This window comes from Uloborus diversus, chromosome 5 (genome assembly GCF_026930045.1).
Source record: "Uloborus diversus isolate 005 chromosome 5, Udiv.v.3.1, whole genome shotgun sequence".
Lineage (NCBI taxonomy): Eukaryota > Metazoa > Arthropoda > Arachnida > Araneae > Uloboridae > Uloborus > Uloborus diversus.
The window spans coordinates 91,156,244-91,184,068 of record NC_072735.1 but is presented as its reverse complement, the minus strand read 5'-3'; the positions used below and the strand labels follow the sequence as shown (position 1 = coordinate 91,184,068).

At 34.8% G+C, this 27,825-nt stretch overlaps 1 protein-coding gene across 1 annotated transcript in view; it reads right to left on the bottom strand.

Moving 5' to 3' along the window:
• LOC129223010 (homeobox protein goosecoid-like) overlaps positions 1-15,224 on the bottom strand; it is a 42,373-nt gene extending 27,149 nt beyond the window's left edge. The window contains exons 1-2 of the mRNA XM_054857574.1: positions 14,981-15,224; positions 2,133-2,353 (exon numbers count right to left, since the gene is read on the bottom strand). Of these exons, the coding sequence (XP_054713549.1) occupies positions 2,133-2,353; positions 14,981-15,224 (465 nt within the window). The remainder of the gene's footprint in view (positions 1-2,132; positions 2,354-14,980) is intronic.
• Positions 15,225-27,825: the final 12,601 nt, after the last annotated feature.

The window sequence follows — 27,825 nt, the reverse complement described above, 5'->3', positions numbered from 1 at the left end:
AGTTAGTTTTCACATCACTCTTTTGTAAAACTTTTATAACCTGGTTTCTGTTTGTTTATGTGACTGGTAATTAGAAACTGATTGTTGATAGCAATGTATCATCAGTTAATGTTTCTAATGAGGATGACGTCACGATCATGCTACATCAACCAGGGGATGACCTTATTAGTGTAACAAGACCTTATTTTGCACACTCACCTTAAATATGTATTGATACCATGGAAATTTCGCGACACCCCTCGTCTCTTCCTACAGCACCCAGTTTGAGAAGCCCTGAACTAGAGGCATTTAGTGTTTCTTGCTCTACAGACTGTTAAAAATTGTTTGTTTAACACACGAGTTTTCTTTCTTTTTTTTTTTTTTTTTGCGTCGAGTGGTAAAAGGCGTGCTGTTTTTAGTTTTAGTTTCTTCACAAGATGCAATGATTTTTTCTTTCTCTTTTATGATTTTTGACGTGATAGTATGTTTTTTAAATATTAATTTTTCCACGCATCATTTAGTCTAATCCCTAGAATTTTTCTCCTGATTTCCTGATTGAAGTATTTTAATTTTATGTGATCATTTTTTATGGCGATTTACTTATAATCTAAGGAATAAGTTTACTGCTAAATAAAAATACAAAATTAAAATAGCAAGTCCACTAAGATAGTTTAGTTTATTGTAAACTAAAAACAATAGTTCGAATAATCAAATTTGAAAAAGAAGGAAAAAAAGAAGAAAAATAAAAGCTTGTTCGCAGAATTTGAATTAAAAGCAACCAATTTCCTCAAACGAAAATCTCTAAATGCTAGAAATAATCCAATTGCATCAAATGACGCATCATTTGTTAGTTATTTTCACGAATAAAATGTTTTTATTAATGTAAATTTAATTAAAAAAATAAAAATTGAATTATAAAAATGTCTCCTGTCGAACATTAAAAAAAAGGGGCGGGGGTAATGTAATAAAAGTATTAAAAAATCAGGATTTCGAATAGTTTTCATTTGGAAATGGATAAATAAAAAAATACGCGTTTCCTGCCCGTTTGGCTGAAAGAATAGAGTGCACAAACTTTGTAATACATTTTTTAGCATTACTTTTTGCTCAAGAAAACCGTAAAACGTAGTTCAACCTTTCACCATGAGTTTATTCAACATTTCACTAATCAGTTAGTTATTTGTAAAACCACCATTCAGTTGATGAAACTAGTCAATAATAAGATGATTGTAGCTAGATTTTTGAGGGACTTAGCCAGTATCTTTGCGAAACATTGATCTTTATTTTTAACAGTAAAGTAGTTTCAAAATTGGCGCATGATGGATGCCTAATATGCTCTGGTGATATACTATCTGAAAGATGATGATCAATAGACGACGCTGAAGCTTGTCCTTCCACAATTTCATGATCAATTGAGGCAGTGAGAAACAAAGAGATATAAGTATGGACATTTTCAAGTTCTAAGTTTAAAACGTTTTAAGTTCCAGTTCCAGTATTAGGTAGGCTTTCACTGAGATTTTTTAAAAATAAAATCATGCTGTTTAGCAGCACTTGTCAGGTGTGCTAGTATTATCTCTTGACCCCAAAACAGAGGAGAGATTTACCTACCATTTGTACTGGTATCGCCAAATTATTTGGCACTTACATCCTTTTGCTTTTCACAACCTCAATTGCAATGGGCTGTTTGGCTCTGAAGGGAGACAATCAGTCTTACTGACAAGACCTGATTAAGGCATGAACCAACTGAGCATTGGGCTCATGCCCAAGAACCTCCGGCATCAATGGGCACCATAAATTGAATTAATTCCTTTTTAATAAAACTATAAATCGAATTGCTTTTTTTTTTCTACTTTTATTTTATATTTTAGATCCTTTTTGGACGGGTTGTGATAAAATGCACTAAACGACACGTATGAATTACTTCCTTATTCATTTTGACTTGATATTACGACCATAGGTTTCTGATAAACTACGCTTAATTTATGAGGATTATGCACTTATATTTCTATATATTTTTTTAAATAGTAGTGGTTTAAGGAGAGCGGAGATTCCCATGCAATGCGGATACGCTTAGTAAATATTCTTCGCCCTCTCCAGTAAAAAGTTGAAATTTCAGATTTGACCTGGATGCTTGGAACATGAGAAAAGAGACTTACCTCAACCCTTTCCTCTTTGAGGTCCACCCTGAGGGCGAGTTCCTCCCTGAGCAGCACATCCGGGTAGTGCGTCTTCTCGAATGCCGCTTCCAGCTGCTCCAGTTGGTCTTCCGTGAAGATGGTGCGATGCCGCCGCTTGCGCCGGTGAGCGCCGCCGCCGCCCAAAAACACCGGTGACGACCCGGGACCCAGGTACGGAGACAACACTCCCGCCGCATAACCTGAGAAAGGGGAGGTAGAACATTTTCAAGAGGGAATTTTCAAAATTGATATAAAAATTGACTTTTTTGCAAAGCTTTGGTGGTAACGTTAGGTTAGAAAGGGTTAAGGCTCCTTACCGAAACTTTTTCCTAACTACAGTTGGTTCTCTATTTAACGACTTTCAAGGGACCACAAAAAATCGTCCTTAAATAGAATACGTCCTTAAAGAGAATGTTTCTAAAACAACAGTGGAGCGTCTGGTCGTCTCCTCAAAGTCGTCTAGTCAGAGTCGTCTTTAGTCAGAGAAAGTCGTTAAATAGAGCGTCGTTAAGCAGAGAACCAACTGTATTGTCAATATGAAGTTATCTATTGGTACTAGGGTGCCAAATGCTCCTTCTGGATATTTGCAGAAAAAAAGTTTTTAAAACGCAATTTTGTGCTCTGCAAATGGAGAAAGAAATATACACACCTTCTAAATGCTTAATTTAGAATTATTTAATTATTTCACTTCAATCAAAGAACTTATACTTAAAAACCTTGTTCCATGACAAATATGTGAATCAGATGTTATATTAACTCTAAGGCTCACTTTCTTCAAGCTATTATTTTCTACTTATTTTCTAAGATCAAACAGATTTCATCGTAAAATCCTGTTTACTTAAATTTTAATTTTTATGCTGATTAGAAATTGTATTGTACGTTCTCAAAAAGTAAATTTACCCCTTCCCCCTCCCATACAACCGAGAAAGAGAGATGTCAAACTGTGGGCACTTATAGTGGAGTGGTCAAATAGCATTTTCCCCGTTAGGAAAATAGAATAATGAAAAATGTGCGGGAAAAAATGAATTAAAAAAATGAATGAAATAAAGTTATTTGATTATTTTAATTAAAGTATATACTGTTATTTCATTGCCTAGAAATTTAATTTTGGAATAAGAACATTTTCAAGACTAAGGTATTTTTCAAAAATTATGGGGCCCAGAATACAATGAGTATCTTTTAAACAGATTTTCCAACAATCAGTGGCAGCTTGACTATGAACAAAAATACAAAATGCTTCAAACATGATGAAAATAATAATCTTATATAATTTAAAAACTGAGCGTATGTATCTATGTATGTTATGTACCTATGTATGTAGCTATGTATCTATATCCAAGTTTCTTCTCCCGAACGACAGTGAACTGACCATCGAACTAGGTATCGATGGATCCCGTCTTGATGTTTGGCTATTTAACATAATCCTTCGATAATAATTTATCGGAGATATCAATTAAAAACTATTAATTTTGACATTTAGATTTCGACATAAAATCCCTATTTTTCGAAGGCTTTCCTCCATTAAAATTATTATTCAGTGCTTCATCTCAACTTTCCGCAACAATGCGTTTATTAAAATTTATAGCGTGAAAAAAATCATATTGAGACGAAAGATCTGTTGCTATTTTTTGTCTCGAATATGAGCAAATAAAATTCTGGGTTTTGTTTTAAAGGCTTCTCCTGTAATCGGGGGATTTAAAATGTTTACTTTTTGGTAATTTTTCAGAAATCTGCCGCAAAATTTTACTGATTTTTTTTTCTTTTGTTCAAGTCTGATTGTTAAACACGCGTCACTAGACATAACTTCACTGCAAATAATCAGTACACATTGGGAACACTTTAAGTGTTCCAGTTGCCTGAATATGCGCTAAAATGTACTTCGAATGTGTTCTGTAACAAAGAAAGTGAGCTGAAATGTTTTACTAATCCGTTTCGTTATTAAGAAAACGTTCAGGGCCGTGGTAGCCCGATCGGTAGAATGTCGGATTCGGGGCCGGAGGGTCCTGAGTTCGAACCTCGATGGTCGAAGATCCACCATCCTTATTAAAGGGGACTGGGCGACGTTAAATATGCTCGTGGTCTCAATGTCCTCCAAGTGAAACGATACCTCTGGGGGTGCTAGCACCAGGTAGCTATTAGCTCCTGGACTAGTTCTAAATTCTCATCAACTGTACGATCCGGTGATGGTGCTGCCATCTATCGGTATAAAAAATAATGGAGGCAAGGCACTTAGTATGCAGTCCTCGACATAAATACAGTTGTAGTCAGTTGCGACTCAGAATCGTAATCGAAAAAAGAAAACGTTCCAAAAGTGCACCGAATGTGTTTCGCTGAGAATCTCTAGTCAAACGAAGTTTGGGAATACACTTGAGAACACATTGTGTGCACATTTGAGAGTGCTTGTGAAATTACCGCTTTCTTTGCTACGTCATGGTTTATAAACAATCTGAATCGGCCGCAATCATTTTCTTCATGTTTTGAATGGCCAAAAGGTACGCTACTTACTTACATTAATCATCTTTACAGATTAATTTTGTATTTGTACATTTACTGAGCTTTATGCATTTGTTTTAAATAAACTAATAATTTACCATACCGCTTAAGTTTTGAAATAAAATGAAATCCTATGTTTTAAAACTATGTTAAGATTAACGTGTTGCGATCTTAATCCTGAAATTTAACGATTGATTTAAGGCTCCTGTCCTAATCTTTAGATTTTAGAATTTTTTAAGAACTTCGGATTTAGAGTTTTAAACAAGGGCTCCTAAACTCCAGGCTACGACCCAATAGACATTTCTAATGAAGGTCGAAGGGCATTTTTTATGCTATTCAATTTCCATCGTTTAAAAAAACATCTGTTTCATTTATATGTTTTTTATAAATTCTCTCATCTACTTATTGTTTTTACAAATATTTCAGGTGATTTTATATTTCTGGTTAGCAATTTTTTAATACGTTAGTATTTTTGCTTGTAAACAACCCATGAGATCGATCATCTTGTGCACAACTTTTTGGTTTAACAAACCGAAAAAAAGGGGCAAAATTCTACGGCTTGGATTAGGTTAAACTTGAATATGATTTAAATCTACCAGAATAATATGGATGAGATTCAAACCTAAGTCCAAGGATCAAGATTCTTCCAAGTAATGATGTTTGACAATATATATTGTTTAAAGTTTTATATTAATTAATTTTATCTTGAATTTTGAGGATGAAATATTGCGTACCATTTAGTATCTTATTTATGGATTATTAATTTTATTATCTGTTGCATTTAAAAAATTCATGAAATTTAAATTTCATGATTGATGATTTACAGGAATGCCCAGCAAAGTATAGTTCGAATGAGTAATCTGAGCTCAAAATATTAGCTAAAAATTTCATTGAGTATCTTTGTCTAATTTCCGAAATCATTAAAGCAATTAGTTCAAACGTGGTGCCTTATATAAATGTGTGTTTTGTGTACGTACAATACGTGTATTGTGTCTCAGGTTCTTAAAAATGGGGTCATGACACAAAAATAATTAAAATCGCTAGTTCAGAAGATAATTCTAAATAGTTTTTTTTTTTGAAGTGATAACTTCTTATGGGAGGGTAAACCTATTTGTGACATAACGCGCGTAACGGTGCAACTCTCGTCTTGCATTCCTTTCGTTCGCGCATACGACAGAAGCGCGCATGGTCCGGGAAATTTTGTTTCTTTACTCTTCGGGTCAGCTTTAAGCGTTAAGTGATAGTAGAAAACGTAATGAAAACAACAGAAGATGGATGATCGTCGCAATATAACGCAATCTCCTAACGAAAGGTGAGTTGAATTCTACAATATAATATCAATAACATTGTAATCAATATATATTCAAAACAGCATTTACTTTTAAATTCATTTTCAAAACAAAAACATTTTTGCGATTAGTTATACTAAAAATATCTCGCTTCATTGCGGGTTTTGAACTGTGATAAGGTGTGTTGTTGTTGCTTGTCCCACTTGGCAGACAGAAACATCATACCAAGTCCATGAGGCCGTGCAAACAAAGTCCCTCCAAAACAGCAGAAGGGTCGGAATACAGCTGATTCAGGTCACAGCCGATGCAAGAGAAAATATGGGCGGGAGCAGCCTGAGTCAAATTGCATTTTGGGCACAAGGGGAAAACCTTAATACCAGCCACATGTCGCTGTGCTCGAGTGTGTCCACTTCTCAGTCGGGCTAGGACGGTTTGTTGTTCCCTACTACTTGCCCGAAGTAAAGCAGCGCCAGGGCGGGATGCTTTGTACCATTCATGAATAGGGGGCTGTCTCCAAGAGGAACTGATGCTTTGCTTAACACGGGTGGCAATTTCTGAAAAAGAAAGGCATCCGTTATGGGGAGAGATCTCTCGGCTCCCCTGACGAGCCAGCCCATCAGCAATCTCATTTCCAAATACATCAACATGTGACGGTATCCATTGAAAAGTAATGGTGAGACGTTTACTCAAGTGTTTTAGATGTTCGATTATGTTCAGAGTCGTTTTGTCACCTTGTTTCCACCATTCAGACAGATGCTGAATAGAGCTTCGGCTATCACTCAAGATCCAAATATCAGTACTGACACTCTCTGTGACGCAATAATTCAGAGCCTCCTCAATAGCTAGAAGTTCGGCCCGGAAGACGGAGCAAAAATCGGGGTTTTTAATACAAATCTTAATGCCGTTTCCTTCTCTGATATAAACACCGCTACCGGAGATAGCGCCGTCACCCCTGCTACCGTCAGTATATATTTGCAATGCATCACATGGGATTTGGTGAATAACCTCCAAAGCAAGTTGTCTTAAGATACTCCGGGTGTTGGGAGCTCTTGTTGGTGTACGAGCACAAGTGAGGTTTGAAGAAAACTCGTTCATGTAATGATGGGGCAGCATCCAGACCACAAGTCAGTGAAACACATTCAACTTCATTAAAAAGGAAACCCTCGCTTTCAGCAAAGCCAAGTGGACTCTGTCTCTTAAGGCGTTGATAATTCTTCCAGTTTCGTACATAACTGGAAGTCCTGTTCTGGTCACCATAACTAACAAGCTTAGCAAAGTATTTAGCCAGGAGATATCTGCTTCGGAGTCCTTAGAGGTTGCAGGTCAGCCTCATACAGAACAATATCCTTAGGGCAACTATTTCGGAGGCCAGTGATGATTCTTGCAGCAGAGAGCTGAACCCTTTCCAGTTTTTCAAGGTTACTGACAGCGGCAGCCCGATATACCTGAAACCCATATTCCAAAACGGGACGAATGAGCGCAGTATAAGTATTTCGAAGTGTCTGGGCATCCGCTCCATAGGTCCTGCCAGAGATATATTTTAAAATTTTCAGTCTCTGTTTGCCTCTTAGGACCAAGTTATTTATATGTGCATGACTGAGAATTTCCTGATCAAGGATATAACCCAAATATTTCGGGTGCTTTTCGCATTTCAGCCGTTTTCCCAGCAGAAAAACTTCAGGCTCGTAATTACAAAAATGTCTATTTGTGGTAAATATACTTGCAACAGACTTAGAAGGATTGAATATAATTTTGTGCTCTATAGCGAACTTCTCGAGTTCAACGAGAGAAGAGTTGATGTCCTCTTGAGCAGTAGTTAGACTTCCGCTGGTGCTCCAGATAATTATATCATCAGCATACAGTCCTGTACATTTCTTAGTATTATCCCCAATCTCGATTCCGGTTATATATAAGGAGAACAGGGTGGGGCTGAGTACAGATCCTTGTGGTATACCTTGACTTAGTCTGACTTTGCTTGAAATGATGTCTCTAAATTTCACGCGTATATATCTAGCTCTTAGGAAATCAGCCAGCCAAGGCAGCATCTTCCCACTTATATTGAAAATAGTATGAAGTTTGCAAATAAGCTTGTTCTTCCAGACCCTATCAAAGGCCTTAAATAGATCCAGAAAGGCAGCAATTGTATGATTGGTGGGACTCAAGTTATGAGCATCCCTGATATTCTGGCCAAAAAATAAGACCTGATCCATTGTGCAATGACCTTTACGAAACCCGTACTGCTCAGAGGGAATAAAATTACCATGCGCAAGATAATTGGCAAGTCTATGTAAGACAATCCTCTCCATGAGTTTGCAAGAGATACACGTAAGTGCGATTGGTCTATAACTATTAGGATCATTGGCTGGTTTATCTATTTTTCTTATAGGAATGATGAGAGCATCTTTCCAATCCCGAGGGAGTCGTCCAGAGTTCCAGGAGGTGTTAAAAATATCAAGTAGAAAGTCTTTACCTAGCTGACTTAGGTTGGCCACCATTTGTCCATGGATTCCGTCCATGCCAGGTGATTTGCTAAAATCCATTTCTTGGAAAGAAATTTCAAACTCTTTCATTGTAAAATCCTTGATAAAAACAGTATTACCACTGGGATTACAGCGGCATCTGTGAATAAAAGCTCTAGCAGAGTGATAAGGTGTACATATTTTAAACGAACTTCCTCCTCGCAGACTCCGCAACGTGGGGGTTGGGGACGGCCGAGAAAACAAAAATAATAAATAAACATTTAATTTGTTCATCACAGAGTAAAATCTAAAATTTTTCGTAAGTTTGAGTGTTTTTTCTGATAAACGAAATATTTAGAAAAGACGCGTCATTTAATCTATTGTTTTTGCGCCGACATCAAAACTTATGTTTAAAAGTAGTCTGAATGGTGATCAAAGAATAAAATTATTTTTCATTTAGAGCAATTTTGAATGCTCTGAATTTTGAATTGAAGAAATTATTATTGCCAACATATATATATATATATATATATATATATATATATATATATATATGTTGGCAATAATAATTTCTTCAATATTATATATATATATATATATATATATATATATATATATATATATATATATATATATATCTCCAAACAAAAGTATTTCAAGTATTATTCAATTTATTCATAAACAGCTTTTAAATTATACACAAGAAGGATCTTCTTTAGTTAATGAAGATTATTTTACAATTCCTTTAATTTTAACCGGAGATTTTAATGTTAATTTTGCTTCTGATCGAGCAAAAAATTTAATAACGTTTCTACAATCCAAATTACAATTACAAATGATTAATAAGCCAGAAGAAGCCACTACAAGTCACGGAACTGTACTTGATGCAGTCTTTGCAAAATTTTTAGATAACATACAATGCAAAAATTCCGTTGCTTATCATAGCAACCATAAGCCAATTATTGTTACTTTCATAGGATTAAATAATGATAATTATTTAATCCTATGAAAGTTATCACTTCTGCCGGGCGTCCCATGACGCATATTTTTTTTTGTTTAAATCCCACTTTTTAATTTGTTGTTCAACATGTGAATGAAAAATTTTAGATCCAAAAAAAAAAAAAAAAAAAAAAAAAAAAAAAAAAAAAACCTTGATTTCTTTATAAAACAGGTACAATCTGATAACGTAAAAACAAAATCAAAAATAATTTTTTTAAAAATACGATAAAAGATTTTGTAAAAACTGTTGGATAAACTAAACGTGATGGCTGTTGCAGTGTTAAAACTATTTCATTGTATTTTAGTAGTTATATATTCTATCACATTGAGAGATAGCTTAAGGGTGACCACGGCTGAGGAAACGGGAAGTATGAGACCTTTTTCTGAGAAAAATGCCAAATTCAATATTAGAACCGCAAGTTTAAGCCATTTTTAAATTCTGGAAAGGGCGTAGGGAGATCTCCCCGGAGATTTATCTAGTCTTAAAATATGTTTAGGCTGTCTTTGATGATGTAAAGATGGGGAAAAGTATGGAGGGGGGAGACCTCTGAGAAGAAATGAAACTGCAGTTTTAAAACTATACATTTAAGGCATTTTTAAGGAACTTTGGGTTTTGAGTTCAGGGAATTATTTCAGCTGAAAATATTTTGAAGCTAAAGTGTTAAAAACATTTTTGTAAGGTAACTTGAGTGAGGGAAAAAGGGAAATACATTCACCGCAATATTTTGAAAATGATTTTTGTAAAAAGTATAGTTCAAATCTATCTTTAGTGACGTTAGAGGAAGGAAACTCTGGTTTGGTCTCCAGAAAATTTTTGAAACTGATATGTCTAAAACGTTTTAGCTATCTTTGACGATGTAAAAAGAAAAGGAGAAGGATAAGGGTAGGGGCTCTTTCTGGAAAAATTATAATTATAGAAAAAATAGTAGGGGAATGTGGGGTAAAGTGAAATTGCTAAGATGGCTGAGTTTTTTTCAAAATGAACAAATTGGCAATTTCTTTTGAAAATTACACTTCACAAAGAAAGAACATTGTATTTTATAGCAAGACTTGCAATGAAACATTTCTTTTTTAAATTCTTAGTAGTAAATTTACGTCTTCAAAAAAAAAAAAAAAAAAAAGTGGGAAAATTTTCCCTTCATTTTTTTCATGGAGAAAGTGAAAAATAAAACATTTTCGGATGAAAAATGTTCTATTCACTCATAAAAAAATTTATTTGATCAAATGAATGAGTAAAAAAGGGTAGAGTTAAAAATAAGAAAATAATGAAACAATGAAGGAATAATTAAATGAATAAAATACTTAATATATAAAGAAAAATAAATGAGTGCATAAAATAGTGAATTAATACGAAAATGAGTGATTGAATGAATAAATAAGTGAATTAAAGAATGATGGAATGCAAATAAATTAATTAATTAATGAATCCGTAAGTGATTTTGTAAATGATTTAGTGAGCAAACGAAATAAACTATTTCCCTTTACCCCATCCACCTTGCCCCGCGTGTACATAATTAATTGTGCGAAATGTTAGAAATACAAATAAGCTTAATATTAACTTAAAAAAAAAAAAAAAAAAAAAAAAAAAATACTGCATCAAATACTAGAAAGTCTCAATTAATATTTAAAATGTTAGTAGCAATAATTTTATCATATAATAATAATATTACAATATGAATGTCTTTTTTTGAAAATTGCCTGTATTATCATTAATTTTAAACTCGAAATGTATTTTTTTCTGGCTGGAATAGAGTACATGTGCTACTATATAGTTAAAATATTACCAGATAGTTGGCGCTAAAAGTAATTATTTCACCATTTCACTTTGCACCGCTATCTCACTTTGCCCCACATTCCCCTAGAAATAAATATATATAAAGTATTGCTTGTGTTATCGTAATCAAGTGTATATTTTAAAAAAAAAAACAAAAAAAACAAAAAAAACTTTTTTTTCTTATTTTTTTTAAAGATAATTTTTTACCTGGTCGTAGAAAGCAAGATCGTTTCAAGCATTTTTATGTAAATATTTTAATGTGTATGTATAAACTTAAATAAATTATTTTTAAACATATTGTGTTTAATGACTAGATATGTTTGATGAACTTAGTTCAGTGTTATTATGTACGTAAGTTTGGAGTATAAATCCCATGCGTATTAATGTAGCTGCATTAGTTAATGAACTTAATATTTTGTTGAGTTACACCTGAAAATAAGCACTCGCCATCTGGCGACTAAATGTCATACGTTGGAAGCTAAAAGGAATGCTCAATCGGTTGCGTCTTAAAAACCGAACCGGCCGCACAATGTTTGCACCAATGATTTTTCATACACAAATCATTTCTGTTTTGAAGCAATTAGTTTGCGAAGTAAGAACAATCCCAAATTCTGACATAGTATATACATCTTTCCTGTCAATCTTTACTAATAATAAAGCTTAAAATCTCTCTGTCCGGAGGATGTCTGGATGTTTGGATGTCTGTGACGCGCATAGCGCCTAAACCGTTCGGCCGATTTTCATGAAATTTGGCACAAAGTTAGTATGTAGCATGGGGGTGTGCACCTCGAAGCGATTTTTCGAAAATTCGATGTGGTTCTTTTTCTATTCCAATTTTAAGAAAAAAAATATCATAAGATGAACGAGTAAATTACGAAATTATCATAACGTGGAACCGTAACATGGACACAAGCCAATTGGCGAGATACGAAATTATCATAATGTGGAACCGTAAGATGGGTACAAGCCAACTGGTGAGAAAATCCACCATACATTATTTGTAAATATACAGGCGAACCAAAAGACCTTTTGATTTTTCTATTACGGGCAAAGCCGTGCGGGTATCACTAGTTAATAATAAAGGTCATTATTAATTTCACGATCCAAACTGCACCCCTCAAAACTAGCAAGCATAAACTTGGTAGCTTATACAAAAGGTTTGTACTCACCTTTGGCGGGGGGGGGGGATAGACTTTTTTCCAGCACAGCTCATGTTTTAATGCAGTATTTTTATTTTCGTACAAAAAATAAACAAATAAAATGTTTTGAATGAAGTGGCTACTAATAGCAAAAAAAGGGCTATTAAACTGAAAGTGTATACCAGCCACTGAAGACCAAGTATTTTTTATTTATTTATTTATTTGCGAACTCTTTTCTTTCTTCATGCAAGGAACTAAAACTAATAAGAATTAATTGATAATTGTCAGGACCGGATATACGATTTCTCCGAGCCAGGGCAAATCTTGAAACTGCTGCTGCTACCCATCTTCCTTCAAGCTTTATATTAAGTTTGAATGAAAAAAAAAAAAAAAAAAACACGGAAAAAAGAGTAAATTTGTTGTCCCTCAAAAGTTGCTTCGCGGGGTCAAGGGTCCCGACTCCCCCCTTCACCCCCAGATCCAGCAGTGAACACTTTAGTGAATTTTCAAGGAAATGATTAGTCATTAAAGAATTCCACTGCATATACATTTTTTAAAGGAACTAAACTAATAAAGTCAGACCAAACAACAATTACAAATTACAAATTTGTGCTTCTACTTTTGTTGTTTGGTCTGACTTTACTATTCAGCACAAAGGTATTTATTTTTCTTCTTTTCTGAACACTACTAATGTTTATAGTCATTGATCATAAACCAAGCAATAGATCACTGAGTAGCAAAGTAGAATAAATTCAAACAAATAAGACTTATTAATTTTGTTCTTGAGAAATGAAGATTTTAAATGTATAAATGCAGTTTTTGTAGTAAGTAATGTTTTGTACATTTTCCTGTAACTTTTTTTATTAGTACACATTGTTTGTGTGCAATTCTGCTGATGGAAGCTATTCAATTATTTTGGAAATATCTTTGTATTTTAAATTTTCATAGTAGCTATGCTGATTAATAATTAGATTCATACAAAGCCTAAATCATCATCAGCCTGCAGTCTCAAAATACGCGAATTTAGTGCATATTTATTGTTTCTAAAAACTTCTTTTATACTTGTGAAGTAGGTATTCTGAAAGGATATTAGTGCTAAGTAATCGTTCTAAAACGCATTCTAGAAACTATGTCTAAACGTGTGCCACAAAATGTTTAGTGTTCAAAAACGTGTGTTTAATGCTATCCTATAAGTGCTTAAAAAGAGGGCTGAACTAAGTATATGTTCCAAACTGTGTTTCTAGAATTGTTTTGGACACTGACTCAGAAAAGTGTTCTAAAAAGAAAGACAAGTGTCCGTGTTCAAAAAGTGTTCTTACATCGGTTCTAATAAATGTTCCAAAATAAATGTTCTGAAAAAGGAGAAAAGCGTCCGTGTGAAAAAGTGTTTGATTATTTGCAGTGCATTATTTTTGAGGTGCGCCGTGCAAAGTCGGGCGACGCAGCTAGTAAACAAATAAAGGGTACAGATATAGATATTTTTATCGATTAAAAGTGATGAATGAATCAATAAGAAGTCATCGAGGTTTATTAAAATATTACCTAATTCTTTTGCTGAGCAAGAAACTTTTTATTTTCTTATTTTTCTCTTTTTCCATTTCTATCTCAAAATGGTACCGAAGCTTTACAATGTGTTAAATAGCCCCCGCCCCTCTCCATTTGAGATTTACAGAATTTGGATTGGATTGCTTACACAGAAACTCAGGAAAATAGCATGAAATTTAGGTTTAAAATTCAGAGAAAGTGCCTGTAAATGTGATGATAAACAAAGTTTCGGATTAAGTGGCTGTAATGCAGATTTAAAAAAAAAAAGCCACTTGTGCTCAAGTCGAGGTCAATTTTGAGGCCGGCAAGGTTTTGGATTTAACCGTTTGTACAAAATAAATGAAGAGGCTAAAGCCTCTTCATTTAGTGAACTAATGAAGTGACACTTCAAACAACTAAAATTTCTTTCAAATGTGATCCGTTAAAAAGAGAGTGTACTTCGAATCTGTCCGCTCGGGATGTTTGTGTGATATAAACTCGGGAACATATGTGAGAATAGGTTTTGGGCACATTTGAGAGCACATTGGGAACGCATCTGGGCACACTTGTTCAGTCATCGCTCTATTTCGCCAAAATATAATCTCAATAACTTTCGTTCACTACCAGTCAATACAATCTTTCAATATGATAATAATGGAAATTTCGTAACAATGAATAGTTGTCGGTTGGTGTGGCGAAGGCCCTTAAAAAAAGATGACTTTCCCGGGTCGGAGACCGTTCGTTGCCTGGCGGTGGTTAACAGCTGCCAGGAAAAATTGCTGCACAATGAACAATTAAAACAACAGGCATCATAATCAAAAGAGCATGCTGTAAAGTGTTTTAAAGGAAGGGACACATGTCAGTGATCAGAAAATGTTCTCAAATGCGTCCCCAAAACTGTTTAAAAAGTGTATTGGGCCAAATAAAGGTTCTGAAAAGTGTTTTGAAAACGTATCCAAAAAGAGTGCTTTAAAGTATTCCAGAAAAGGGGGCAAGTGTCTGCGTTCAAAAAATGTCTGGAGATTTGCAGTGTAGTGTAGTCATCAACCCGAGCTACTGAAACAACATCTTAATGAAGAGAAGGAAAAGTAATATTGTGATACATATAAGAAATAACCAGATTTTTGCCTCACATTGGAATACCACTTACCACATAGGTCTGTTCCAGCAGAGTAATGATAATGTAGCGGCGCCCACAGCGCCGAAGACGATCCGGACACAGGCACAGAAGATTGTGATGGCGCCGAGTCCCTGGCCAAGATACTGTCTATGGAAAAGTTGGGCGGCGGCCTCTGCGCCGTCGGTGCAGCTGAGGCAATTGGATAAGGTTTAAAAAAGTCCGGGACCAAACAACAGGGGTAGCTGCTATGGAATGAAGTGTAACCAGGCAACATAACTGTAATCCTTAAATATTCCAAGTATCTTAATCCAACTTGCGAAAAGATCCCACAGTCCTAAGTAGAATTTGTTCTAGTTTCTTCGTCAAGTTTTATTTTAAAAAGTCAAAAACAGTAACTTGACTTTCAGTACATTACGGACCACTGTTAGTACGGAAAAATTTCTTTCTTGCACCATGTTTCTGTGTTATACAATAGTCAGAAATTATCTTCTGAAATATGTGAGTAATATACTTTACTTATGTAACGATATAATCAGTACAAAATCTGCAGCTTAATTTAGGTTCTAGTAGGAAAATTATGATCCAAATTAGATTTCATAGTTATAAAAAACATTCCGATATTTTCTTCAAGTCCCATTGCCGTTGATATTCTAAGATGTAAAGAAGGATGGTTCAATGCGAGTATAGTGATTACAAGCATTTAAGGGCCAAGTGCTTTAGTTATGTGTCAGGGAAGTCTTCTTTTGCCTTCCACTGTTTTTCATGTTCAATAAAACAACAATCAAAAAGCAACAGAAGAGACAGATCATCAGACGATTTTTATCACAGCGTTTTGATGTGAAATCTTAACTGTTATTTGAGCTATGGCGGTACGGATAAATAACACTTTTGTAACGTTAATGGCATAAGGTTATCCTTAAAGAACTTCAACAAGATTACCTCCAGCAATTCTGGAGAAGTAAAAAATCTTTAAACTATAAAAATCACCATAAATGATTTAACCATCAAACTTCTGTGTGTTTCCCGCAAATGCATTATCCAGTTCAGGTTTTTTAGAGGAAGGACAGTCTTACGTTTTAAATATTTCTCCAAGCAGAATTTCACTTTATGACAGCATAAAGTTCAAATAAACAATTTTTGTTTAATACTTTTGAGATGTGGCAGAGATTTCATATGTGGTAGATTCTATTCTAATTGATTTGTGCAATCCATAGCTTGACTTCAGAGCTTTCCGCTGATATTATCCGTTAAAAGCAATCAAGAATTGAAAGTCAAGTTGTAGTTGAGTAATTTCGAGATGCAGCAGAATTTTCACGAGTGTACAATCTTTGTGGATTCAATTCTGCTTGATTTACACAACTAGTAGCTAATGTGCAATCTACTTTTCAGAAAATTACACTTAGACTATCAATGAAAAAAGATCAACGAAATTGAAAGGTTAAAAAACTGTTTACATTCTAAAAGCAACCGACGAGGATCTTCTTCCTCACTGTGCAGACGATCACGATAGCCAAGGGGCAACCGATTAGAGGCGATGTGTGCGAACCCAGATTCTGATCCTCGTAATCCGGAGCTTTACTCCAGGAGGGGAGGGGGAGGCCTCACGGTCCCCGTAAGCCGATTAGGTGGCTTCCGACACTCTTCGACTGCTGATTGGCCAGCAGCCGGACACCCCGGCAACCTCATTGGTCGCGGAGGCTCCTCCCTCATTCTTAACTACAGGCAGGGACAATATCAATCCCGATTGTTGGGAAAGTTTCTGGGGGGATTTCCGTCTGGTGTTTGAATTTCATTTAAATGATTGCCGCACGATCGGGCGCAAGGGGGGTGTTAATGAGAAGTAAACGATAGTCATGGAATGTTGCATTCTGGATCGATTTACAAGAAAAAGGGGAATTCGGTGCTCTGAAAATCACTTCTCTATATTAGACTGGATCCCTGAATAGCTCGTAACTAAATCAAATGTTTCAACATTGGATTTATAAAGTTGAATAAATACTTGAATGCCTGTAAAGTAAAATAAGGTCAAAAATGGCAGTTTACTGGATACACGTATTTTGTGGATTCAAGAAATCTCTTTTTCAATGCAATATAAATAAAATTGATGAATAGACGCCCGGCAAAAGAGAAGCTTTCGTCGGATGTCTTTTGATAATGAAATATTCTGAGTGGAAACAAATGAAGAGCAATTGTTTCCACTCACTTTCACTTGCAGAAACTTTCTATACAAATTGGGAATACAGATCTCCCTAAAGTTATCCTAACAAAAAGAGCAATTTTCCAAAGAATAAAATTACGAATCAAGTTAGAATTCCTTCGAAAGGAGCTTCTCTAAGTTGTTCTTTATAAATCGGAAAATTTCCACACAGCTACTCTTACACAGATCCAATAAAACACACAGAGCAAAAATAACAATTCACAAAATTTTCCATACGAAAAAACTATTTCTACTAGGTTTGGGGCAAAAATTAAATTTTGAATTCAGTGCCAGAGTAGCAATTTTGGTAACATTTGACAAATTTTCTACAGAACCCCATTTTAAAGCCTTTGGTGACATTTTCTACTGATAGATTCTACTGATAGAAAAGCAGATTTTTATCAAGTTTCTCTGAATGAAATCCAACTTTTAGCACAGGATTTAAACATACTTCAAAGTTTCACGTATAGGTCTATGTTACATTTTATTTAGCTGTTTAAAAATAGTAACTTAAAATTAAGAAATTAGTAATATCAGTTGAACATAAACTACACTAAATTCTTTTAAATCAAATTTTCGTTTTTTTCTTAAGAAATCTGCCTTTCGGTTCAAATTTTATGCGTGTCTTAAAATTCTCCAAAGGTAGGAATTTTTGCTTTTTTGTTTTTTTACATAGTTGAAAAATTGCCGTTGAAAAAAAAAATCATTTTCCCACCTTTATACATACTATAAGTTGAAGGTCTTTCCCATCCACCTTTTTTTTTTTTTTTTGAAGAGATTCAAGATTGATGCATGCCTAAAAATTACACGTAGATGCTAATTCTAACATTTTTTTTTCGATTCTTCTTAAACATAAATTGAGTCAAAAGGTCTTCAAATTAAATAAAATGAAATGGGGGAAGGGGAGACAGACGGATAGTCTAACAGACCCACATTTCCCCGTCTCAAAACTTTACTTTTCTCCACTTTTTATTAAATTAGTTAATATTTACAACAACAATGTTTCTTTTTTAAAACTTTTATAGGAAAACAGGTTAAGAATACGAATAAATTAAAAGCTTGTTTTCGCTTGATACTTTTCAACGCGTAATCAAAATAAACAAAACTTAGTCTAACTTAGAAATTTTTTACACCAAATATTTTTCAATGAATTCATTTGAAACGAGTTTTTCACTTTCATTCTATCACCTTCAGATGAACTTTTGTACAATAACTTTTACTTAGTATTATGATTATTGCACATTTCTTACCGTAGAAACAATTTATTTTTTGATGATTGATTCATATACTATAGTAGACCTTTTAAAATATTACAATTCATTAGTGTTATTTTTGTATGGTGTTAAAAATGAATATAAAATCTGAAAACATAGACTGAAAAGTATGCAAAATTGTAAGTATTTAGAAACAAGCAATAATGACCCGAATGCAACCTCTAATTACAAAAACATCAATTACTATATTTGTTTGTTTTTTTTTATTTTTTTTTTATTTTTTCTTTTTCTTCTCCCTCCCCCTTTTTTTAAGCGAAAAGAACAATTATCAGAGTATTTTTAATGTTTTGAATGAGAAATAAGTTGCAGTATATTCAGAAACATTCAAACAAGAATATACATTACTTTCATAGATATCGCTCAGAGACAACATGATTTCTATTTCGTTTCTTTGTTTTATGTTCCTAAAGAATTTACCATCAGCTCTTTAGATTCAAATAATCAGAGTCATAAACAAAGCCTCCGAACGCATCTAAAAGTTTTTTTTCCCTTCAATAACACTTTGCTAACAGAGAACTGCGGAATTTATAACTTTTGTTGAGGCTGCAGGTATAGTGAACGTCCTTTTATGTAGTGCAGCAAGGCCAGCTTGTTTTTTCTGTATTGAGACTGCGTCGGCAGAAAAGCAACTTTTACGGAATTTATTGGCGTTCATGAGCTTTCTAGTGGTTATGCAGTTGCTGTAAAATGCAAGTAGTATAATGTAACTAGGACAAGTTGTTTTTCTCCTGAACTAACTCTGCGTAGTCAGCGAAATAACGCTTACAAAATTTATTTACCTTTAATGAGTTTTTTGGTGAAGGTGCAAGCGTGCTGTTAATTAACGCTGTTTTGTGTATTGGGGCAACGACACGTTGTTTTTCCTTCATTAGCACTGTTCCGAAAGAAAAACAATTATTTATGGAATTTTTTATTTTAATGATTTTTAATAAAGGCGTTGGCATACTGGGCAAGTTGTTTTTCATGTAGAAACACTGTGCTGGCAGAGAAGCAACTTCTACAGAATTTATTCGTTTTCAATGAGTTTTTCAGAGAGGATGCAGATAATAAAGAAGATTTTATGTGTATGATAGCAAGGGCGAGTTGCTTTTGTTGTTTTGAAAATGCCGGGAGCGAAACAACATTTACAGAAAATATTTATTTTTGATTAAACTTTTCTGTGGGAGTGCAAAAAAAATGAAGGCGCTTTTATATTCAGTAGTGTCTTGAAAATCCGATGGAATGGGGTGGTTTCCTTCAGTCAAAAGTACTACTTTTAGTCATTGAAATGGATAGAATGAGCAAAAAAAAAAAAAAAAAATAACATGGACCCAGAAAATACTTTTTTTTCCCAACAGCTTTTTTTACTTAATTTTTTAAAATGTCCGATTTTTCAAACAAGGCATGGTCTTGATGACATCACAAATGATGCGTTTTGGCGCACCTTTCTACTACGTTTCCACGTTATGCTTAATTTTTAAGTCGTTTATCGTATCACGTTTTAAACTCCAAAGTATTTCCTAAACCAACAGTCAAAGAACATTTCCTGAAAATTAGCGAGTGTTATTGAGGCCAACTTCTCAAAAGGTTTTTATTACTTTACTATATATATTTAAGAAAATTTTGTAGCACTGCAAGATTTCGAGTTTCAGATTTTGTTGCAAATCGTTTTATACTTTCTTTTACATCGCTAAGTAACAAGGAAGTCTTGCATACGAGGAAAAAAAAAATCACTCAAATATTGGCATAAATTTCCATTTTGCTCAGCCCCGAATGACTGTTGAGCGGTTTTCTCGGCCCAAGCGCACGTGCATATGTACTTAAGAACGTATGGGCGCTCGAAACATCCATTTTGACGACCCCCAAGTTAATTACCACGAGTTTTCTCGTGACGTCCATATGTGCGCATGTATCTCGCACAACTCAAAAACGGTATACCGTAGAAAGTTGAAATTTGGTATGTAGACTCTTAGTGGGGCGTAGTTTGCACCTTTTCTTTTATTCTTTGGTTGCATTCGGATGTTCCAAAAAGTGTCCTTTACTGTTTTACACCTTTTTGAGGGAAATCAGTGTTGATTTCAAATGCAAACTTAAGTGATGCTATTACTTGGTAAACACTTGGCCATATATCAACCAGTTGGCTACAAATTTAGCGAAAAAAATATTTTTCGAATATGGCTTCGATTTAACGCTATTGGCGATATTTAGAGAGTTATCCATCGAATCATGTTAAAATTGTCGATATTGGGGAACGTAATATCTGTAAAACGCTTTTTCGTATCGGTTCACGACAAACTAGTTAATGTTTGAAATGTATTTCGATTTCTTAATGTAAGTGACACGCCTGAATGAGGTAAATGTATGATGTTTTTCTGAAAGTTGTGAGTAAAAATCATTTAAGGGGCATAAAGAGAAGTCATGTGGTACACACATCAGCTCGTTTTTTAGCTATTAGGGACTGTAATATGTCAATAAAGCACTTCGAATTAATTGGAACCTCGGACTTTCGAGACTCTACTGTATATGTGTTAAACCGTGAAACCATTTTCGTAGTGTCTCCTCTGCGAACGAAAACTTTACCGTGGTGTAGCCCATGTATATCACACTGGGAGCTCTCACTGGTTAAAAATTAAGGTGAGATTTTCCACCCTGATCAATATTTTAAGCAGGATTTTTACTAATTGAAGTTAGTTTTTTTTTTTTTTTTGCAGTTTATTTTAATGCTTGAACACTTTAGATAAATTCTTAATCGAGCAAAATATGTGCATATCAGGTAGTCATGTAACACAAAATTCATTGAAATCAAAAGAGAACGTTCCATTTGTTTGCTAGAACAAATGTGCGTCTTATTATTTTAGTAACATAGGCTTTTTATTATAAAGAAAAATTAAACTAAAAAGCTCTTTTAATGTCTGTTACATAGGCAAGTACTTTTTTAGTACAAGGTTAAAAAAAGGGGGGGGAAAGGAGGATACCTTACTCAAATAAAAAAAAACTTCAAAAATTTTCAAAATTAATTTCAATTTTGAAATTTTGAATTCAAATTATGTTTTTCGCAATCACGAGTTGCGACAGGGCCCTACTCATTGTTGTTTCTAGAAACAGCTCCTGTCCCCCCAAGTCTACCCCTCCTCCCAGGCAGTTACGTGTGTATAGTTGTGTGTGTGCGTAGACCTGTGTGTATGCACGTAAGCGTGTATGTATGTGTGTAAAGGCTTGTGTGTGTGTGTGTTTGTGTGTGCGTGTGTGTATATGTAGGCACGCGTGCGTGCATGTGTAGGCTTGTGTGTGTGCGTAGACCTGTGTGTATGCACGTAGGCGTGTGTGTATGTGTATAAAGGCTTGTGTGTGTGTATGTGTGTAAAGGCTTGTGTGTGTGTATGTGTATGAGCGCGCATGTGTGTAGGACATGGACACCTCCGACCAGGAGACGCGGATAGCTCAGGACCGGAGCAGCCGCGCCGCGCCGCCTGCAGAGGACGGTGGGCGCTGGTGCTGGTGTCCCTGGTCCAAGCTGAAAAAGGAACCAGACGCCAAGGACGGTCAAATGAAAACAATAAGCAATCGTGATTGCTCAAAAAGAAGTAGAAAGCAAAACTATAATAACAATAATATATTTTGCCATTGTTTATTACTTATGTTTGATTAATGCAATAATTAACAATTTTAACTTTTAAATATTTTTTCTAACAGTTATTTTGAACCAAGTAAAGTTTTATTTATATATTTATCTATGCATTAATTATGAATTATAATTTGTAAAAAAGAAAAGAATATGCCCACCCGTTCACTAAACTAGACGTTTTTAATGGTACCAGATTTTTAATTATTTATTAATTAATCTTATTTATTTTTTTATTTGCCATAAAAGGAAATAAAAAAGGAAAACATTTTTCTAGCTTGTTTTATCAGTCCGCGAGTATAATTTTTTTTTTTTTTTTTTGAGAAAAAGGGGCGAAGAGTGGACTTACCGATTTGCCGGTCAAGTTGTTCCGAAAAACTTACAGTAAAATGAAAATTCAAGTCTACGAATTAAAATGCAGTTAAGATTTTCTCGTATCCCCATCGAAGAATTGGATACTGTATATTGTTACATCGAAAGAGGCATGCAAATAAATTTTCGTTCAGCCCCGAATCTATAAATTTTGAGGCTCCCTGCAACAAAATATGTAAGGCCCCTTCCCAGAGGCCAGCAGTTTTTTTTTTTTTTTTGCAACGTTAATAAGTCTTAGTGCTAGGTTTTTTTTTTCAATTTCTTGGGTGGGTGGGACCCCTTAAGGACTACCCCCCTCCCTGCGGGGTTTGTGGATACGCAGATCCGGACCTGTTTCATTTAGTTCTCTTTGTTTCAAAGATCTATAACTTTAAAAAATGAATTCATTTACGCGCAGGTTACCTTAGGTTCAGATCCTGACGGTGAAATTAAAAGTAGTTGTTTGAAAGTAGTTCAAGTATTTAAAAAACATTAACGTTACCAAAATATTTGCTGATTTTTTCGTACTTTAAAATTATCTGTACATCAGCATCTGAGAATTTAAATATCAAATACAATTGAGTCCTGGTTCAATCAAATTTATGTTTGAAAAAATTGTGGTGGGAAATTTTAGGAAAATATAAGTTGCATTACCTTTCTTCTCCGTTTTATAAAAGAAGATACTATATCCGAGAAAAAAATATTTTTTTTTGTTTTCCATTTTCCTTACTTTTGTTTTAAGCCAGAGTTTGCACGAATGGAAGCTAACTCTTCTGATACCTATTGAAATTACATCCACAATAGCACCGAAGAAAAAGTAAAACTTGAATTAAAATGTAGTGGGATGCAGGCCCGTCATTTCGAATTTATGTAGAGGGTGGAGAGGGGAAGAGACTGTATACTGTATACTATATACTACTCTCAATGTAAATTGTACCAAAAAACAACAAAACCCGCGCTCACTTACATGTAGTGCATTAATTTCCGAAAGAGAGAAGGGAGGGGGTTCCCCCATTCCCGATCCCCCTCAAATGGCGAGCCTAGTTCGATGTTCTGATGTAATTGCATCTACGTCAAATTTTCATTTTCATGAACACAAAGTTAATCAATTTTCCTTACTGCTAATACATTTTATTATAATTTCCTACATGTTTAGCTTCAATAATTTTCATTTTTTAAGAATGAAATATACTCAAATAATCATGCAATATAAAAATGAAAGCAATAATCAACGAGAAACCTATTGCTACGAAAATTTCCGGGAAAAAAATGAAGAAATGATGTATATAAAAAGCCATAGTATTTACAGCTCATTTAAAAAAAGTTTTTTATTCTTTATAATTTTAATTGTTTATCTTTTAATATTTTACGTAACAGAAATTCGGTTTTTCTCAAAGAAAAAAAAAAGAATAACAATAATGATAGTAATTTAACGAATATAAGAATGAAAGATAATTTGAATACGTAATTCAAACATAATCTGAAGTGCTAAGATTAATTTTGGTAAAGACAATGAGCACACTAACGTTGTTATAGCACCAGCTGCGAAAAACATTGCATTTTCAAAATAGTAAATAAATGTGCATGCTAAGATACAAGGGAAAAATGCAAATAAGATTCGCCAATTTTTGCTAATATACTAGCGATCTAACGAATAAAAATATGGATGTATACACACTATAAACTAGTATGTTGTGGCCATCACGAAACTTTCTTCTATATTTTTCCTTTTTCTGATCCCTCCCCATGCTTGACGAGGAAGCAATATTCCTAACAAGAACAAAATTACACATGCAAAAACTTGACGATCATCCCAATGTCTGAATTATTGTAAAAACAAAACAAAGAGCGAAAATTGAAAGTTACTTTAAAAGCCTTACTTGAATTAATTACAAATATTTTATTTATTAACAAACATAAGACGGCAACAGTTAAAAATTTTAAATCATTGAGATAATATTTCTGATCATTTCCATACAATTAAAATCACGAGAAATACGCAGACGACAATCTATTACGATTTATCTTTCTTATTGTTGCATTAATAAAACTATTTTTATTCGCAAAAAAAAAAAAAAAAAAAAAAAAAAATCAACACCTCTTGGAGCGATTGGCGTCAAAATTGAACCAAAGCCTGTTTACATATGGATTCACATATATTCCAAATTTCAACCAGAACGTAGCATTACTTCTTGAGATAGGGCACTCAAAATGGAAAAAAAGAACGGGTGATTGCGCTACCCCCTTTTTAGCTGTTGACACAAAAATAAAATCAGTTCTTATACCCACTAAGGGCTACTTGCCGATAAATTTTTCTTTCATTCCGTTCATTATTTCTTGAGATACAGCAGTCACAATTGACGACAAAAAACGTTCTATAGCTCAACCCCCGTTTGAGTTGTTGACACCAAAATTGAATCAGCTACTGTTCCTGTTAATACCAACATATGGACCAAATTTTGTTTGATTCCGCCAGTTACTTCCTGAGGAATAGCAAGCACGCGTAACTCGAAAAACGTCCCATTGCTCCACCCCCCTTGGAGGAATTCGCGCCAAAAACTAATGGGCACAAGTTCACATAGGGGCACATAGGTGTACTAAATTTCGTTCGATTTCATGCGGTAGTTTTTGTTGTAGAGCGGCCACAAAAAACTGGTCACACACAGACGTGACACACATACACACACACACACACACACATACACACACACATACAGACAGACAGACATTTTCCAAAAATGGTCGAAATGGACTCAGCACACCTCAAAACGTTCGAATCCGTCAAAATTCGAAATTCGAAAATTTGCACGAATCCAATACTTTCTTCTATATATTAGATATAGAAGAAAGTAAAAATCAACACCTCTTGGAGCGATTGGCGTCAAAATTGAACCAAAGCCTGTTTACATATGGATTCACATATATTCCAAATTTCAACCAGAACGTAGCATTACTTCTTGAGATAGGGCACTCAAAATGGAAAAAAAGAACGGGTGATTGCGCTACCCCCTTTTTAGCTGTTGACACAAAAATAAAATCAGTTCTTATACCCACTAAGGGCTACTTGCCGATAAATTTTTCTTTCATTCCGTTCATTATTTCTTGAGATACAGCAGTCACAATTGACGACAAAAAACGTTCTATAGCTCAACCCCCGTTTGAGTTGTTGACACCAAAATTGAATCAGCACCTGTTCCTGTTAATACCAACATATGGACCAAATTTTGTTTGATTCCGCCAGTTACTTCCTGAGGAATAGCAAGCACGCGTAACTCGAAAAACGTCCCATTGCTCCACCCCCCTTGGAGGAATTCGCGCCAAAAACTAATGGGCACAAGTTCACATAGGGGCACATAGGTGTACTAAATTTCGTTCGATTTCATGCGGTAGTTTTTGTTGTAGAGCGGCCACAAAAAACTGGTCACACACAGACGTGACACACATACACACACACACACACACATACACACACACATACAGACAGACAGACATTTTCCAAAAATGGTCGAAATGGACTCAGCACACCTCAAAACGTTCGAATCCGTCAAAATTCGAAATTCGAAAATTTGCACGAATCCAATACTTTCTTCTATATATTAGATATAGAAGAAAGTAAAAATCAAATTCAAAATTTCAATTTGAAGATAAATGTAGTACAGGACGGGAAATCATATTGAAAAAAGGTAGAACACATAAAATAAATGTGCGATTTTGTATCGTAAATTGTGTTTCGAAAAATAATGCATGAACTGAAAAATTACCGGAAAGAAATATCGCGATTTACACTGAAAAGCAAGCAAAAACGAGGTTTCCATAATAGAATTGCATGTTAGCCGACCTTAGGAAGGCAAACGTTAACTATGTCTTGTACGCGATTTCTTTTGTTTTCGCTTTCGTTTAGACAGCCGGTATAAGGCACGGGCAGGGGGATCGCAGAAAGCCATGACCTTACCTTCCGCGCAGAATGAATTTGAAAATACGTTTTGTTTGGCGAAACAAAACGTAAGAGCAGAAGGACAATTCATAGCTCTAAAGGTGTTTGGACATTCAATGAACCAAAAGAACTAAGCCATCTTCTTCCGCGCAATATCTGCTCCCTGTTTCTTTGTGGATAAATTTCTAGACTCTTCTTTTTTATTTATAAGCAAAGAAAAGATGGCAGTTAAAAATTATCATAAGCCAATTTCAATTCTACTGGTTGTCTACTTAAAGTAAGCATAAAACATAGAAACACAATTTATAAGAAATTTCACGACCTTTTTACCCTTTCATTGATGAGCAGCGGGAACAGCGCGCAAAAACATTTTTTGTTGAGTGGGAGGGCCGTGGTAGCCTGATCGGTAGGGCATTGGACTCGGGGCCGGAGGGGCTCGGGTTCGATCCCCGCTGGTCGAAGACCCACCGTCGTCATTAATGGGGACTGGGCGACGTTAAATATGCTCGTGGTCTCAATGTCCTCCAAGTGAAACGATACCTCTGGGGGTGCTAGTACTAGGTAGCTATTAGCTCCTAGGCTAGTTCAAAATTCTCACTAACTGTTCGATCCGGTGATGGTGCTGCCATCTATCGGTATATAAAATAATAGAGGCAAGGCACATAGTATGCAGCCCTCGACATAAATACAGTTGAAGTCAGTTGTGACTCTTGAATAGAATAGAATAGAATGTTGAGTGGGATTTTAGAAATTGTTGCGGGAATCGTGCAATTCCACGCCCTCTCGCAAACCCTCTATGTTCACACAGCAAACATCTTTTAGCCACTATAAAACATATATAAGCCAAAAAAAAAAAAAAAAAAACATTACATAAATATATGTGTGTCACCAAACTACGATAAAAGTTCTCGTTCGGAAAGTGACTCTTCAAACATTTTACTGCCTTTTTGCTTGTATGGTAACAAGAGCAACTTGTTTTTCCTGTATTAAGACTGCGCTGGCAGAGAAGCAACTTTTACAGAATTTATTTACTTTCATTAGATTTTTCGGAGACGGCGCAGATAATGATGGCGATTTTATACAGGGTGAATTTCTGGAAATCTGGCAAACGAACGGGAGTGATAAAGAAACTCAAGTGGAGCATAAAACCACTCATTATCTTGTCCGATGCGTAACCGTAACCGAGATATGGTAGATAAAAAGAAAATGAGCCAAAAAACTAACAAGAAAACGACCGATTTTTGAAAGTCCTGAAAAACTTGTTGACAAAATAAGTTCATATTTGAAAAGAAGAAACTAAATCCTATAAAGTGGCGCGTTTTTCATCAAGACAGACAAATTTTCTAGCGAGCTACAAACTTTGAAACCTTCGAAGTATTCAAAGTTGAATTGGCATCAAAATTTACAAACGGCATTTTCAAAAACAATCGATTGATCTGCAATCGGTCAAATCTACCAAAAAACTATAGTCGACCATCACACAACCTTTCAAATGATATCCCAGTCTCAGCAAATCAT